General features: G+C 47.5%; 1 protein-coding gene across 2 annotated transcripts in view; it reads left to right on the top strand.

Annotated features, from left to right (window-relative positions):
* Window positions 1-17,365, top strand: part of GPC3 (glypican 3) — a 141,591-nt gene that overhangs the window by 74,538 nt on the left and 49,688 nt on the right. For both annotated transcript variants that reach the window (XM_058847850.1, XM_058847851.1), the window contains exons 4-5: window positions 9,890-10,023; window positions 13,137-13,262. In XM_058847850.1, coding sequence (XP_058703833.1) covers window positions 9,890-10,023; window positions 13,137-13,262 — 260 coding nt within the window. The remainder of the gene's footprint in view (window positions 1-9,889; window positions 10,024-13,136; window positions 13,263-17,365) is intronic.

The raw sequence follows: 17,365 nt of genomic DNA, 5'->3' as shown, positions 1-17,365 counted from the left end.
GAGCCAGAAGGAAATTTAATAGCTCTCCACCTGTAGATTTTGGTGTGAGATGTTTATTTCTTCTGTGAGTTGAGGAGATGCCCAGCTTCCATCTTGCAAGGTGAGTGGAAAATAATGACAATAAACAAAAATGCATTGCAAGTGTTTAGTCAATTTTTTTTCCCATCTAATGATTCTCCTACCTCATTTTGGAATTGTTGTATATCAGTTTTTCAGAATTCACTTCCTATAATCAAATACTAGTCCTCCATTTGATGCTGTTAATAAAGGTGTTGTGATAAAGTCAAATTAATTTCATTTCTGTCTGCAAAAGCTTATTGTTGAATGAGTCCCTTTAATACTTTAATCAGACATATAGCATTGTAACAAGGTTAAAAGTGCACACCGATTTCCATTATAAAGATATTCTCAATCAGGCAGAAACTAATCTAACATTATAAGTCATTCTGTAATTCAATTGTTCTAACCACAGTACATGTAAAAACAAGATGTCTTACAACAAAGTCTCAAAAAAGCCCTGCAGATATTTATATCTTTATAGAAAGAATGATTTACATTTTCAATAAGCCTTATTTGTCTTTGGGAAAAAATGTAATTCCTTTATCAAGCAAAAATCGAATGGGAGCCTTTTTACCTTGTTTGCCATATTTTGGGCATATTATCTTGGTACTGACCCTTAATTGGATTAGGTTAGGCCTGACTGTCAGGAAGAAAATATTGCTATGGATCTGGTAGCTTCAAAACTAAGAAAATATCAACAGATGAAGTTAAAAAAAAAACAGAACAAAAACAACACAGGGCCTTCCCAAGCCTTTTGTTGGCCTTGAATGGATTAATTTTACCAGCAGCTAATCTCTGCTGCATGGAGATATTTTTACTGTTTTCCCTTAATGATAATCATTACATTTCTCTTCTAGACTTTCACTGGGGAGGTGCATGGCATGGACATGGGGAAAGCCTCATGCTCCCTTTGCCAGGAGCTGCATAACGAGTGAGGTTGTTCTGAGCTTTGCTGGAAGACAAATGCTTGTAATTTTTCTGCTGAAGAAATTCAGCAACTTAACTGTTGAAATTATTTGGAGAGTTCTGGTGGATCCAGCCTTGTTGTCTTAGCAGAGACTGGTGTTTGGAAAGAGAAGGGTGGATGGAGGGAGGAAAAAGTTGCTGCTGGGGGGATTATTCTTATCTGAAGGGTAAAATAAGTAGGGTGATGGTAGGGGATGGTGAGTGGGGAAGAAAGGTGAGTACCAAACCCTTTGGGGTAGGCAGGGTTTCCACTCACCTTAGGAAGGGAGAAGGGAATTTTATAGCAAAAAGTACTTAGTGGTGTAAAAACCTTTGGGATGGTTTATTTATTTATTGAAATATAAATCTGAAAAATGTTTGTGGGCATGGTCTGTGCAGGCTGAAAAACAGGCATTGCCTTTTACCTGCGTGTTTTGGTATTGCCAGTTACGGCAGATTTAGTGGTAAGCCCTGTGCGCTCTATTTTAAATAAATATTACACTTGCTATTGGATTGCTGAAAGAGAGAGAGAGAACTAATTAAGGAGATGGGATATCATCAGTAAATTTTTCTTCCCTGAGATTTTATGAGCAGTAATTTGAAACGAGCCATATTAAAGTCATTGAGGAACAAGTTAATGCCGCGTTTCTGAGAATATTGCCCTTCTACTCAAAGATTATATTAAAGAATAAACAGTGTACAGTAGCTAATTGCTAGCTGACACATTATAATGGCTTTATTCTTGCAAAATTGAATTGGTCTGGTTTAAGGAAAAAGAAGGGGGAAAAGTAATGCAGTAACTTTTTAATTATTTAACAAAGTATTTCTCAAAGAATAATTGAATCTGGGCTCATGGCTGCAGGGGGGAAGAGAGTCTGGTAGGTATTGACCACATTTGCAACCCATCTGACACGGCTGCTGTTAAATACCCTGTTACAGGCTCTGACTCTGGCTTGTGTTCCAGACTGATGGCAGGTATCTGTTTTTCCTCTCTAAATTAAGCTGCTAGGAATTTATTTTTCTCGGATTGTTCCTTTCTGTAGTGCCGTAGGCACAAACATGGTGCAACATTAAAACCCACAGAAATCTGCCAAGGAAACTGATTAACCCTTGGAAGGAAAATAACCAAGCTCATGACGATTGCCTGGAGCTGTCGTGCTGCCTGGCTTTGCCCACTGAGGGTGTTTTTTAAGATCTTGGTAAAAACTGGTGATTTCTCAAACCAATTCCTTGTTTCTCAGTCTGTTGGGATGGGGTAGATTTAATTGCCTGCAATATGTGGGTCTTCTAGGGACCCATAGTAACAATTATGTGTTAGAGCATGCACAGAATGCAGTTGTATAATTAAACTCTATTTAGCATCCTTAGCAGAGGTGGGCTTTGCTACCTTGAGTCCTAATTTTCTGTCAGGTTAGATGAATCAGTGCTAATGTTGAAATCAGCTGTTTGAAGTTGGAGCATCTTCAGCTTCCTCAGGGAATCAGTCCCAAAGGCAGAGCAGCAGCCTGGGGTCAGGAGCAGCTGTGTCCCCCAGCTCTCCTCATACTCCATGAAGCATGTTTGGGGTGTGGGGCTTCACCAGGAGATGGGCTCTGGGTGCTGCAACCGTCTGCTCCTGAACCTGGCTTTAGTCAGTCTAACATGTTCTGGTTTTCTCTGGATTTTGCTCCATCTTCCCTTTTGCTCTGCAGTAATCTTCCAGGCAAGGCTGGCTTCTCCTTCCAAGAATGAAGTCTTAGTTTGGTTGTCTAAGAAATATCAGATTGCGCAGATCTAACTCAAAACCATAATGGTGCATTAGTATACTACAGGGCCCTGTTCCAGGAAATGTCTCCACATGGGAAAACTGCTTAAGTGTGTGCCAAAAATTAAGCAAATCCTTTTTTCTTGGCTCTCCCAGTTGGTTGGATGGGCTGGGTCTGAGCCCTGGCTGGGGTTGCAGCTGCCCGCCCTGCGGTTTGCTGCCAAGGTCCAAACACCCCAACTGAAATACCAAATTTTATGTTAAATATGGAATTAACAAAAATACTGGAGTGAAAGGCTGACTTGAGAAGTTGTGCTTTAATTATATGTCATGGATTATAAAGACAGAAGGAACAACTGTGATCATTTAGTCCGACTTCCTCTCTACCTATAAATAACAATAAACAGGCTTTTGCTGAAACACAAAGCTGTTTTCTTTGGTGGATTAAACACTCCAGCCTGGGGACGCCAGAGAGAAGAAACATCTTGTTTGCATTATTTTATGTAGGTTTGAAAGGGCTCGACTCAAGCTGAGGTCACGGTTTTTTTGAGAGAAAGGGCATCCTGCTGGGTCAGTGCAAGGGTCGGGACGTGGTGGGACACTGGAGGTGCCCTGAGTGCTGCAGCACGTGTGTGGTACATTGGCCATCACATCCTCCTGGGGACAGCGTGGCATGTCCTAACAGGAGCACTGACTGCAGCTGCACTGGTTATCTCTTTCCAATTTAAGGCACGTGAGCCCTGACACAGCAGAGGGAAGTGCAGGTGGAAATCATCCAGCTTGGGCAATTGGCACCAAGGATTGAAACCCATAAAAAGTCCCTTGTGATCCCCACTGCTCTGCTGAGCTGCTGCACTCTCACCTTCAGGCAGTCTCTGGGGTAGAGTGACGGTGTAACCACGCCGTGTGTCAGACCTGCCAGCTGCTGCTGCTGCTCTGTCACATCCTCTGACACGTGGCTGGGTGTGGAGCACATCCTGCTCCTTGCCCTGAGAGCCAGTCCCATCAGTCCTCTCTGGCCCCCGTGTTTCTCCTGTGACACTGACCCTCAGCAAAGTATTTTGTGATCCTCTGTATGAAGGATGGCAATCAGGACTTGGAACTAGGTGATCTTTAGGGTCCCTTCCAACCCAAACCATTCTAGCAAAAATTAAGTTATATTTACTTTATTTACATGCCTCCTTAATGCCTCTGTGGTTCTGTAGCGGTTTGAAGGACCTGGTCTTCAAACCAGGTGGTGATGACTTTCAGCTCAACCTGGTCTGGTGGCTGCAGGGGTCCCTGAGTGTTTGTAGTGCATGTTTGCAGCATGTGTTGGGCGTCACCGTGGGCACTGGTGTGACAGGCACTCTGTTATTTTAAGCATTAGTGTTTGTGTGCATTTTACACATTATAGCATTGCATTATTTAAGGGTGATGCATTATTAAACGTTCTCCTCAGCACGGAGAGTAGGTCACTTCCTCCAGTTCCTGTCTCTGCATGAGTGAGTTAGGATGCTGTCTCTTATGTAATCCTTGCAGTCTGAATAATGGAGATCGTAATACTATAGAGCTGATTAATAACATTTAGTACTCCATTAATGAGGAATTTTGTTGGAGTGTTCATTGAAGACATCTGTGTTACCATACTCAGTTTGTTCTTTCTGCTTGAGTGCCTGGAACCAGAAGAACAATCATTACTTAGTTAATAATGATGTGCTTCCTAAAATAAAGGCCTGTAAATTCATTTTTATGCCCATAATCACATTTTTCTGCTGTGAGAAGAGCGAGGGAGCTGGGAATTTTCTCTTTCCCATCTTCCTGACAAAATGTATCTAATGATTAGAAGCATATAATAAGAGTGTTTGTCCTAGCCAAATGTTTCTCCACTCCTGTTAATCAGCGTTCGTTTGAGAGCGCGGCGCCGTTTGTGGAAGGCGATGCAATCACTGGGGCAGTGTGGCAGATTTAAATCAGTAATAAAAGCCCTGGGGAAATTAACAAGACAAAACATTAAGCACAGACTAAACATTAACATATATTAGCATTTTTATTACACCTGTAGAAATGGTAAATGTGCTTGGTTACTACTATTAAAAAGTTTATGTTCTATCCCACATCATCGCAATGTATATTTTTGGTTTAAGCCCTTTAGAATTTAATTAAGCGGAATTCTGTAGCAGCACTTGAGTAATAGACTTCAGGTTCACTTTTATGGTGACTTTGAAGATAAACGGGGCACAAATGCAATCTTTATAATGCTAATAAGACTTGTGATGTGTAGTGGAGCAGGTTGTTAAAAAGAACTGGGGAAGAAGCACCAATTCAAGCAGCTGCTTCATTGAGGCTTCCAGCCTCACTGGTCAAACTGGGTTCCATCACTGAAGGATCCTTTAGTGGGCACCATTTGGCTCCTCCAAAGACAGCATGTCTGTGGTCTCTTGATGTTCTGTGCATACTGCAGCAAATCACCCTTTCAGAAGCTGTGCTCAAATCAATTATAATAGTTAATCTCTCTTCAGTTTAACGTGTGGCTTCTCCCAAAGGAAACTCACAGATAAGTATAAAATGACTTATGTGAACTCCAGAGAGCAACGGAGACTGTGGGAGGAAATCTTCAAAAATGAGGCCATCCCCTTGAGGGGAAAAAAATACTGTGTCTTCCTGGAGAATGAATCTATAAGCAGAAGAGTTCATAGAGAAGACAAATGGAAACTCCATGTAAAGTTTAAGCAAAGGTCAAATACAGCAAACTCTCCTTTAGAGCAGACTGGAGCTCCTGGGCTGAATGAGAAGTGGCAGCAGCAGGTATTTAGCAGTGTCAAATGCACTCTCTTCTTGTCCAAGGAGAAGCTGATTAGCTACTTTTTTTTGGTCTTTTTTTTTTTTTCTCCCCCTTTTAAATCATCTAGAAAATTACCTTTAAAATGTTCTTACTCTTAAAAGCAAAGCTCAGATTGGCACTGAGGATCCCAGTGTGCTGCTTTGCAATCTTTCACCCCTGGATTTCCTTGCTGATGTGCCAGGTAAGATGTTTTTGCCCCGTGTGGCCACTCTGCCTCATGCCTTGGTGGCACAGCAGGTTCATCAGGAGCCTCAGTGGTGTCAGCAGTGCCAGGCTGGAGGTTTCCTCCATCAGTTTTCCTCCATCAGCTGCACGGAGGCGGTGATGCTTTGCACAGAACCTGCTACTGTGGTCACTATTTCTCTGATAATTAACCCCAGTTATCCCAGTTTGCACGGGCTGGCAGGCAGCCACGTGGATCAGTGCTGTGCTTTACACTCCTGCATCAGCTCAGCTGGAGGCAGCCGTGGTGGATCTGGCCCCTGGCTGCTGGCAGTGCATCCTTCCCTGCGGTCCTCAGGCACCTCTTATCTTAAATTAATGGGGAGGCGTTAAAGTGGGCCGATAGTGCTGCTCCATTAGCCCTGTCCCTGTGCTCCTCTCAAATCAATGTTCCCTCTGAAGTGGAGCCATTGCAGGCGTGCAGCTCCCGTGGGTGCTGGGAGCCAGCTGCTTCCCACCGGGCATGGGGACTCTGCCCAGCCTGGAATAAACAAGTGGAGCAGTCCTCAGAAGGAAAAGTGTTCCCCTTGTGGCCTGGGTCACGCTCTCATGGAGGAGGATAATTAAATCTGGTAATTAGTGAGTTTGTTAATGAGCTGGGGCAGGTAAATTTTGCTTGGGCTGTTACAGTGTCAGTGGCTTTGGGGGACTGTAAATGCCCAGAGCTTTGGGAAGGTTTTTCTTGCCTGGTGTCCCCTTGCAGCAGCTTTTCAGTGCCTGGCAGATTCTTTTAAAAATAAAGTCCAACTCCTGGTGCCTAAAAACCACACTGGTATTTGATTTACTTAGTCATTTTTCTGTGGCTTAATGTGTTAAACTTCAGTCTATTCTGAATTAAGGCACAGCTCTTGCACTGACTATGCTTTAGATAAGGGCTGGTATATATTTATGATCCCCCTGGCAGCGTGGGGAACCCAAGGAGAAGAGCCAGTGGTTCTGTTCTGTCAATTTGCTTTGAATTTCACATTTATATTTGTGTGTTGGGAGGAAACCACATATTATACACTGTTGCTTGATACAAGTTTGGCAGCTGGGTTAGAGATGCTTCCTTCCTTTTGCTCTCCCTCTTGCAGACACACCACTGTGCTGGGGAGCTGACTGTCCTTGCTCCTGCCAGAGCAAGCAATACCTGGAGAGTTGAATCATCACACTTGTTTCTCCTCATGGTCTGAGTTTGTGCCTTCTCTGACTGCCATTTAGTGCCATTTTTCTTTTCTTTTTGGAGCCTGCTTTAAAATGGCAATGGTTAAGAAGAGACTGGGAAGCTGCGTTCATGTGTTCCTGAGCCTGCAGTGTGGACTCAAAAAGAGGGAAAGACTGAAATAAGATTTCTGAGCTGTTGTCCTAGGACTGCTTGTGGCCCAGCAGACTTTGGCAGATGGTTTGTGAAATCCTTCCCTCCCCCAAAAAGCATACCCGATGCTGCCCCTGCAAATGAGCAGGCAATCTGTTACTTCTACTTTCGCTCACTTTATTTTAAGTTCAAATCTCAGCCGGGTTTTTGTTTGACTAAAGGGCGACAACTATTTCACTGTGACTTCACAAGATGGGCTGCAGGGTTGGACTTTTTTCCTGAAAAGGTTAGTTGGTGCTTGAATAAATAAATAAGTAAAAACTTGGTGGAAAGTTTGAGCAGTGCATCCTTCTATCCATAAAGATTTCATCTGCTGTCCTGTGTCACAGCTAACACAATCCTGTTTGTGGTTTTATCCCACACAGGAGGGATGGCTGGGCTCGGTGATCAATGATTTGACTTGATGATCAGCCACTGAACTCAATGATTGTAGAGGTCTTTTCCAGCCTTATTGATTTGATGAATCTTGGGAGCCTTGGTGCCCAAATTGGGGCTGTGAGGATGCAGCTGAGCCTCTGCTCCTGTGCAGGACTTGGGAGCAGAGGGGCTGAGCTCCCTCCAGTGCTGGGTGGGGATGAAGCATCCCCACTTTGCCAGGTCCCTTTGCTGTTTGAATCATGCTCTCGGGTGCTGCCACTGCTCACGCTGTCGCTCCAACACTCCCATTCAGCGCCTCTGCATCCTTGGGAAAAAGCCTTGATCCTGTACTTGCTCTTCTCTCAGGGTTTGATAGCTTTTGCTAGGTTTTGCCTGCTGAAAGCTGGGCTTTGGAAAGGGATTTGGGGGATTTTCACAGAGCTGGGGAGAATCAAAGGGAGTCATCACTAGCGGCAGCTTAAAATACCTGACCTTTTCCCACTTCTCCGCATTACATGTCTGTGCAGAGTGTGGCTGCAGTGCTGCTGCTTTGTGGCATTGCTTCCTCTATACCCACTGTCCTGGGGCTTTTGTGTATCTTGTGTTTCCCTGGAGGAGGTTTCATGGCAAGTCTCATCTCTGGCGTGGGCAGAGGAAAAGCCAACAGACCCCTCTGAGCATCCTGACACTCTCCTGCTGGTCTGCCCTTTGCAGGGACAGTTGCAGCAGCCAGGATAGAGAGAGCAGGGGACATCCAGACCCATTCCACATCTCAGATCCCAAATGCCCTTCTCCAGGTCTCCCACTGTCCTGTGATTTCCTCCTATTCCTGTCTGCTTGAATCTGGGGACTACCTGTAAACATTGTGAGAGGGATGAGTGCTAACAGAAAGCCCAAAAGGAAAATAGTCCAAAATCCATTTTCTGAATCCCTCTCTCCCTCTGTTTTTGAAGCCTGCCAAGTGATTTAGGGAGGGCAGTAGGACTGATACATTCTTATGCAAAACTTGGTTTTGGCAAGACAGAGAGGAAAAACCAGGTAAGATGCTGCAGAAACCACTCCCCTGGCAGCTGCAGGAGGAACTGCTTTGGCAGAGGAAACTGCAGGTGCAGAAGGACCGGTGGCAGCATCTCTTCCCACCCTGATATGAACAGAAACTGCAGTGCCCAGCTCCCAGGAGGTTTCTGTTTTACTCTTTGTTGTATGGCAGCCTGAGCAAACAAACTGCTGCTCTTGATAATGAATGAGCTGACATTACTAATTCATTTGCCCACCCAAATGTAGGATGTAATAGAACAGAATTAATTTCTTCTCTTTACACATCAGATGCTTGTAGCTTTGGGTGGCGGGTGTGCTTTTAACCTTTGGTCTGCAGCTTACTGGGATTGTCTTGATAAATGAGGTGCTGCAAGGAACGGGCATTTTATGGGTGTGTGGTTGGTCCCAAGCCTGGATGTGGATGGTGGGATGAGGCTCAGAGAATGTGAGGGTGGTGTTAAGTGCCTTCATGGTCCCAGCAATCAGCCAAGCTCCTTCCACAACCCAGCATGGATGAGTCCTGCAGGAGCAGCACAGAGTGAATAAAAAGGAGACTTTCACAGTGGCAGTGGTGCCACAGGGGGACAGATGTCCCTTTGTAGTGTCCCAGAGAAGGAAATGGTGGCAAATACATCCACAGCAGGGACTGCAGCAGAGGCCAGTGCTGGGTGAGTCTCCAGGCAGTGGCCATGTGAGGGAACTTGAACCAAGCACTTCAGATTCCTTCCCTCACTGCTGCAGCTGGTTCCCAAATCATCTGTATGCTAATAAGCTAATCTGTGCCATTAGCAGAGCCCTGTTAATCAGGGCCTCCCATCATATGACTGGGCTGTGGCTTCTGTATTTTAGGCCCTGTTTTTTTTAATTAGTAGTGATGTGTATGATGCTCATCCCTGGGCATCTGCAGTGCAGGCTGTGCAGATGCTGGGCTACCTCAAGATGCAGAACCAGGGTCTTGGGATTTTCCTTCAGAGGGGAGGTGTTTCCTACAAGTCTGCCTAGAGAGCTAGAGTGCAGAGTCTTGAGATGCTGTGGTGTCCAGGAAGGAAGGAGCAGGGACCACCTCCAGACAGATTTGCCAGTCACAGCTGCAGCTCAGGGGTTTTGCTAGCCACAGGGGCACTTCAATGCCCCGGCATTTTGCCTGCAGCTTCCTGCATTCCTTCTGAGGGGGTGGATATTTATACAAAAGCCAGTTTGTGACCTTAGGACAGAAGTTTGCTTTCAGGTGCTTGCTGAGCTATGAGCAATGATGGGATGATAGCAGCTCATGTGTCAGTGTACATCTCAGCTGTTTTCCTGCAGTCACAACTCTTCCTCACACTGCTGTGTTTGTGTTTTCCAGATCAGCCGGTTATGTGGCCACGCTCAGCAGAGGCAGATTCGATCAGCTAATTATCCAGAAGACCTTTTCATTGACAAGAAAGTCCTGAAAGTGACTCACATTGAGCAAGAAGAGACTTTGTCGAGCAGGAGGAGGTGAGAATGCTCAGACTGAGTGTGGTGCCTGCTGGATGGGTGCAGGAGCAGCCACCATATGGAATGGCCCTGTGGAAGCAGATGGAAAAGCTCCTTATTTCCCTTACCCATAAACCTGGCTCTGAGCATCAGAGCTGCTCTGTGGCAGGCTCTGAAGTGCAATGAGGCATCTGCGTGGGTTTTCTCACCTAGTGCACCCAAATTAATACACCAAATGCCTTGTCTGGGTTTCTTGGGCACTGCTGTAGCATCTGAAATACTCACAGGTGTAGTTATAGATAGAAATGGTCACTCCAGCCTGAATTGTTATGTGTTACACCGTGTCTAGGTAAGGGAAATGCGTTTCATGCTTTTTATGTAGTGTTTTATGATAGTTCAGAGATGTTAACAGCCTTTTACTGAATATTTTCAAAGGAAGCAGGTGCCTCCACTGCTGGCACTGCACCCTGTGCTTCCTTCCCCGTGTAAGTAGAAGCTGTAATTAAGTGGGCTCACACTGATGTGTCAGGGAGCAGCATCTCCCCTCTGAGTTGGAAAGCACACCAGAGATACTCAGGTACTTACTTCTGTCTTGAATAAAAGAAAAAGCCCTGTGGAAGAGAAGCAAGCAAGCTTGGCAATTTTTGAAACTGGCGGTAGACTAAGTTGGGTGGATTTCTCTCTGAAGACTAACAGGGCCACATTCTTGATACATTTCCCATGAGATACAGCACCAGGGCTTGCATTCCTCCGTTGTCTCAACACGTCGGAGGTTACACAGCCCAGACTCTGACAGAGATGTCCTTTGAAGACTCTGAAGGCTAATGAAATCTGCTGAGATGAATTACATGGGTTCATACCTGCAGATACAGAGGAGTTCCTCCCTGCCCTGCAGGGAACTCTGCTCCCCAGGAAAGTTTCCTTCTTCTCCCCAGCTGTGCTGGGGTTTGTGGAAGAGGAGCAAGGCAGTGCCTAGGATGTAAGGAGCTGAGTGCCATGGGCAGTGAAACTCCTGCTTGAGGTTTGCCGTAACTGGTGATCCAGTCTCAGCTCATTTTGGCTTTCCAAATGGTGTTGGTAGGACCTCTGCCCCACTGTTAGGCAGGAGATGGATGTAGAAGGTGGTCCACGCAGGAGGTGACTGCCTGAAGCATCTCTTGGGTTTGTGCAGGGGGCTGTAGGCTGAATTCCCACCCTTTGGAGGGGCTTTGACTCACCAGACAAACCCTTCTTCATCTGCACGGGCAGTGACAGCCGGGTCGGTGCAGGGGATGCCCAGGCAGGGTGTGCTGCGGTGGTCAGAGGCAGGACCTGAGCATCCTTGTTCCTCCAGGGGCTGTGGCTGTCCCTAGGAGGGGCTGTGGCTGTCCCTGGGGGCTGTGGCTGTCCCTGGGGGCTGTGGCTGTCCCTGGGATGGGCTGTGGCTGTCCCTGGGATGGGCTGTGGCTGTCCCTGGGGGCTGTGGCTGTCCCTGGGGGCTGTGGCTGTCCCTGGGAGGGGCTGTGGCTGTCCCTGGGGGCTGTGGCTGTCCCTGGGGGCTGTGTCTGTCCCTGGGGGCTGTGGCTGTCTCTGGGGGCTGTGGCTGTCCCTGGGAGGGGCTGTGGCTGTCTCTGGGGGCTGTGGCTGTCCCTGGGGGCTGTGGCTGTCTCTGGGGGGGGCTGTGGCTGTCTCTGGGGGGGGCTGTGGCTGTCCCTGGGATGGGCTGTGGCTGTCCCTGAGGGGCTGTGGCTGTCTCTGGGAGGGGCTGTGGCTGTCCCTGGGGGCTGTGGCTGTCCCTGGGGGCTGTCAGCCCCAGCAGGCAGTGAAAGGGCAGAGCAGAGCACAGCCTTCCTTCTCTTGGTGTCGCCTGCCCCCAGCCGGCTGTCGCGGGCTCTGCCTGCACTGGGAACCCCACGGAATCCCAAAGAGAGGAGGGATGGAGGGGGCTGGACTCTGCACTCCAAACCAGCTCAGACCGCAGGGCAGCTCCCCGCAGCTGGCAGGGCACGGACAGCCCCCCGTACAGCACCCGGGGGATGCTCCTGAGAGTGCTCCCTGCTCCAGGTGCTAATTCCTCATCATTCCTCCCAGGGACAAGGAGGCTGAGCAATAACCCCTTGCCAAAGGGGCAAATGTGCTGAAACTAAACCAAACAAGACAACTCTGAGGCCAAGTCTTACTGCGTCCAGTCCCTGCTATTCATATTATCTTGCTTTTGGTGCTATTTACCTAATTAAATCTGCCACTATTCCCTGGTGACTACTGCTGAGTGTCCCTGAGGGATCGGACCTAGGCTGGGGGAATGTCACATCCCACTCCCAGAGCCTCTGTCACCTCTCTGGCAACATCAGAGGTCCCATGGTCAGCCTGTATTCTGGCCCTCTGGACCAGTGCTGCCGGTGACCAGCTGGAGATCCTCGTTGCAGGGAAGGGAGGGCACAGGGCTGGGATGCAGCCTGGTTCACATCCCCTCTGTGTGGTGCAGGCACTGCTCCTGCCTTCCTGCAACCATTTTGATGAGTGTAACCTGCCCCTCTGAATGCAGACTGATACCCCATGGCCAGCCCACTGCATCCCTTGAAACCTTTTGACGTGTCCTTTTGATGGTGCAGCAAGAAGCACAGCCTTAGCCACGTGTACGGATCTGTGCTGAGAATGTCAGCTATGACATTCTAACGCCAGAATGCCACCTTGCAGCAATGCTGGATGGCCAATCTCAGCCACACCAAGCCCCTGCAGGGCCTCTGTTTCCTTCTGCAAAGCAGAGGGGACACTACAGCCTGACCCTTGCTGCCCAGATGTACCCCATGGATGTGTGGCTGGAGCCAGTGGCACCTTTCCTTAGGCGCTGTGAGAGTGCAGAGACTGTCTGGCTTTTGCCTGGTGCAAAGTTGGGCTGAGGTTCTGCTGCCCCCACATCCCTCCCCATCACCAGCAGTTTTGCCCTGGGAAACACAGGTTCAGCCTTTGAATAACATCAAGGGAAAACACAAAGAGCTATTTTGGTTCGGAAATAAAACTGGTGTTTCGTGGTTTGTTTGCACCTAGCTGCTTTAATGTTGTGTTTGTGTGACTACCTTTACTGGTTAAAATGCACCAACCTCATCTTCTCTTCTTCTTTTAACTGAGCACCCTTTTCTCTCCCTTTCTTCCAGGGAACTGATTGCAAAGCTGAAGTCCCACAGCAGTTTTTACAGCAGTTTACCAGAGTACATCTGCAACCACAGCTCTGCTGTTCAGAATGACACCCTTTGCTGGAACGGACATGAAGTCGTGGAGAGGTGAATCACATCTCCCTTGCCCTCCTTCTCCCTCATCCTGCTTATCTTTTGTTAACCAGGCACAGGAGCAGTCTGACCATGACAGGACTGGCTCCCTGAAGGGCTTTGTGCAGAGCAAGTGTCCAGCTGTGCTGCAGCTCAGAGGGATGTGCCAGGTCTGCACAGACAGACGTGGTTGTGTGCTGCCCTCCACTGAGTTTTCTCCATACTGAAAACTCTGCACCCGTGATGGGATTTGGTCAGGGTGGGCCAGAGGCAGGAGAGCAGCAGCAGCTTGACACTGCTCTCATGGGAGAGTGCACCACGGTCCAGGGATGGCTCCTCTGGAGCAGCAGCAAGGGCATTTCCCCCTTGCACTGCACGGGGTGGGGATGGCCCCAGCCAGGCTCGGTGCTGTGGTAGCAGGACAGCGTGGTTGCCATCCCCTGCCCCACCCAGGGAGGGTCAAGGAACACTCCCTTGTTGGATTTCTCTTTGCTATGGCTCTCAGCTGGAGGAGGTGAGGACCAATGAGCTCTGGTGGTGCCACTGCTGTCCTCTGACCACCTTCCCACCACCAAGTCCTGGCTGTCCTCTCTGCATGGAGCCATTCTCACCCAGGACCAGCTACTGTGCCCTGCCTCACTCGCCATTTCAGAGAATATACTGGTGGTAATTGAAGTTAACAGAGGCAGGCACGTGCAGGATTCATACCATAAAGAGGAAGGAAGTGTTAATAGAAATGGAGATTTTTCTTACAAAAAATCCACCTTGGGACCATTAAATAATGTGGAAATAGAATTTGGAAATGTTTTTTATAATTATACATAAATCTCCTCTAATCACACTACTTTGCAAAGCATCCTTTGCTATTAAGTAGTTTGCATAAGGGAAGAAATAGAAATAAAATCAGGAAGTGGTGAAATGTTGAGATATTAATTATGAATTCTTGATCAGTAACTTCAGGTGGTAATTAGCCTGTACTTGCAATACTGACCTGAAACACTGAATAGACCAAAATAGCATCAAACTTTATTTTGAAAAAAAATGACTCAACATCTAAGATCACATGCTTAGTAAAATGTACTTACGTTGCCTAAGGAAAAATGTGTCCTCTATTGGTACTTATTTCTGGAAAATCTTGAGTTTCCATGCCTGAGATGTTCAATTGGAAAGAAAAGTATTATTTCAATATTGTCTCACTGATTGTTAATTAAAACCTCTAAAGGAGGGCTATAAACACTGCAGCTCTGGAGAGGGGGACCTAGGGTGGGCTCTTGGCTTGTAACAGCTCACTGGGGTCGTGGCCAGTGGCCCTGGTCCAGGTCCTGCTGACACCACAGCTGGGTGAAGTGGTAGCAATGGAAGGGTGCTGAGTCCAGGTCTTCTTGCAAAGTAAGTTCAGAGCTATTTGCAGATTAAACATGACTTCAGGTAATGGATGGCCTTCAGCTTTCTGCTGAGAATGTCAGGGGACCACTGTGGGCAGAGATGTCCCCTGGGTCCCTGCTGTGCTAGTGGTGGCACAATATGGCACTTCACATAGGTGCCATGGCATGCAGGGGGGCAAGGCAGGGAGAGGATAAAGTCTGTGTGTGTGAAAGGGGCACCAAGATTTCACCCCTTGCCTGTTGAGTTAAGGAATAAGTCCTCCACTGTGCTTGAAGAACATGTGCCTTTCCACTCCTCTTCTTGCCCCCTCTGATCTCTTGCACAGATGTCACCACCTCTGTCAGCTCCTATGAAATATTAGTGACAGTTCCCTTGCAGGCAGATATTTGGGATTTTTGCTGTGAGCAGGGAGACCTCAGCTAAAGAAAGCTGAGCTAAGATAATGGTCAGGGTGCTCTTGTTCCAGGACCTACTTGCAGAATGTTTCAAATAGAAGCAAACATGTAGTTAAAATCATTTCTACACTGGCTGCTTCATGTGCTTGGACTTCCCAGCTTGGCATCTCCTTCAGGGTGTCTGGAAGGATTCCTGAAAATCAGGAGCATATAAGGTAACAGTGCTCGAGTACTCCAAGCTGCCAGTTCCTCTGTTTCAGTGTTTTCCCCAAGAGGGAGCCAAGCAGCTGTTCATGGTGTAGCAGCTCTTACTCAAGCTGTTCTGAGAATGTGTGTTATGAACTGGAGAAATTCTATTCTCCTGCTGGACTGGTGTGTGTCTGCTGGTGATCAGACTCCATCTTGCCACTTTTTGCAAGGAATTTAGTGTGGTTTGAGTATCTGGTATTAATTTCAGGGTGCTGTGCTGGTGTTTGTCCCACATATGTGGTGGCTGCCAGAAAGAAGGATGGTGGAGACAGGGTGGGATGGTTCCCGGGAGTGTTGGCATGGAAAGGTACAGGCTCTTTGAAAGGACAAGCAGGGGAGACAAGGATGGGGTGTCTATGTCAGTGACCAGCTGGAGTGCCTGGAGTTCCAGCTGGGGATGGATGAGGAGCTGGCCAAGATCTTTTGGGTCAGGATTAAAGGGAGGGCAGAGGCTGGTGATGTTATAGTCTAGTTCTGCTTCAGGCCACCAGACCTGGAAGACTGGCTGGATGAGGACCTTTATAGACAGACATGAGCAGCCTCACCTTCACAAACCCTGGCCCTCATCAGTGATTTCAACCCTGGTCTCTCTTGGAGGGACAACACAGCAGGGCATGTCCCTGGGTTCCTGGATAAACTGGAAAGTTCCTGCTGAATCTGCTGGTCAGATGAAGACCAGGGCAGAGCAATGCCCTGGTTGGGAGGATTCTATGCTTCCATGAGTTTTCATGTCTGGTGCTGTGTGAGCAATGGATAAAACTGTTTGAACATTGTTGGGTCTGTAGGGTTGGTGTATGTTCATCTGTATGAGCATGTCGAGGATTTGATTGTGTTCTTGTAGGGATTGTGGCTATTTACCTCTTGCATTTCTAATGTAGTACCTGAGTGTTCATTAAGTTAGAAAAGAGCCCTACTGATTTATCCATTTCCAGACCTCCCTGTCATGACAAAATTTGTTATTCTAAGCCCTTTTCCTATAACATGTTAAATCAAGCCTGGAACAGCAACTTCACAACCCTTGCCAGTGCACCCAAGGACTTGATAATACCAACAATGTGTATCATGTTATTTGATGCAAACAGTCCCTTCTGCACCCTGCAATCCTCCTCCTGTGGTTTCTCTGGATGGGTATTTCCTCTGTCCTGTTTATTCCAGTGCTTTGTTACCCACAGGCAAAGAGAGTGTCTGTCCTCCCCATGGACTGGATGTGCTCAATGTCTTTCCACTGGGTCTCACTTCCCAAGTCCAGCCTTGAACCATCCTCTGTTTCTTCCTTGCTCTTTAGCTCCTCTTCCCTGACTGAAGGTGGCATGTCTGGGGCTCCAGAGCAATGCAGCTGGCTGGAGTATTTTATCCTGCTTTTAATCCTTCACTTTTTTTAACTGAATCTTACTCTGTGATTCCTCATGATCATTTGCTTCTCCATGTTGGACCACCTAATGGCAAGAATTTATCCTCCTTCCAAAGGTTTGATCTGTGGGTTAATAGTTTGTCATCCCTATTGTAGATTTAGGACATGGTGCCTCAAAATGACTGCTTGCAAACAGTGGCAACCACACAAGAAAGGTTGATTTTTCTGTGATGCAGAACAGTGCCTTGTGTCTTTTGCTGTGCTTCTGCGTGGTTGAAGGACTTAAGCTGAAATGGGAAGAAAAAATAGCAGGCAACACATTCCTGCGTTTCACACTTTTCAGAGTGTGCAAAAACACACTGTGCTTTTATGGGACACCACAAAGGTTCATAATAAAAGCCACAAGTGGCACATTTCACCACTTGCAAGGTGAAAGGGGGGGTCACGGTGCTTGGGTGTTTGTGGTCGCTGGGGACCAGACCTGCTGGAGCTTTCTCTGTCTCTGTGCACCCCTGTGCACATCTTTGCAGCTTTCCTGGGCTCAATTCCAGGCACTTCCCTGAGACAGACATGGAGGTGGGGTGGGTGTGCAACATTGCTGTGATGCCCCTCCTCTCCTCTGTCTTCATGCCCCATCCTCTCACCAGACCTCCTGCTGGTGGTGTCAGGTGGTGAAATGTTGGCCTCTCATCCTTATCTCCATCCCAAGTAGAGAAAAAACAGAAGTCCTGACTGAG

Source organism: Poecile atricapillus, chromosome 12 (genome assembly GCF_030490865.1).
Source record: "Poecile atricapillus isolate bPoeAtr1 chromosome 12, bPoeAtr1.hap1, whole genome shotgun sequence".
Taxonomy (NCBI): Eukaryota; Metazoa; Chordata; class Aves; order Passeriformes; family Paridae; genus Poecile; species Poecile atricapillus.
Note: the sequence above shows the minus strand (reverse complement) of the source record. Positions and strands in the feature narration are given on the sequence as shown.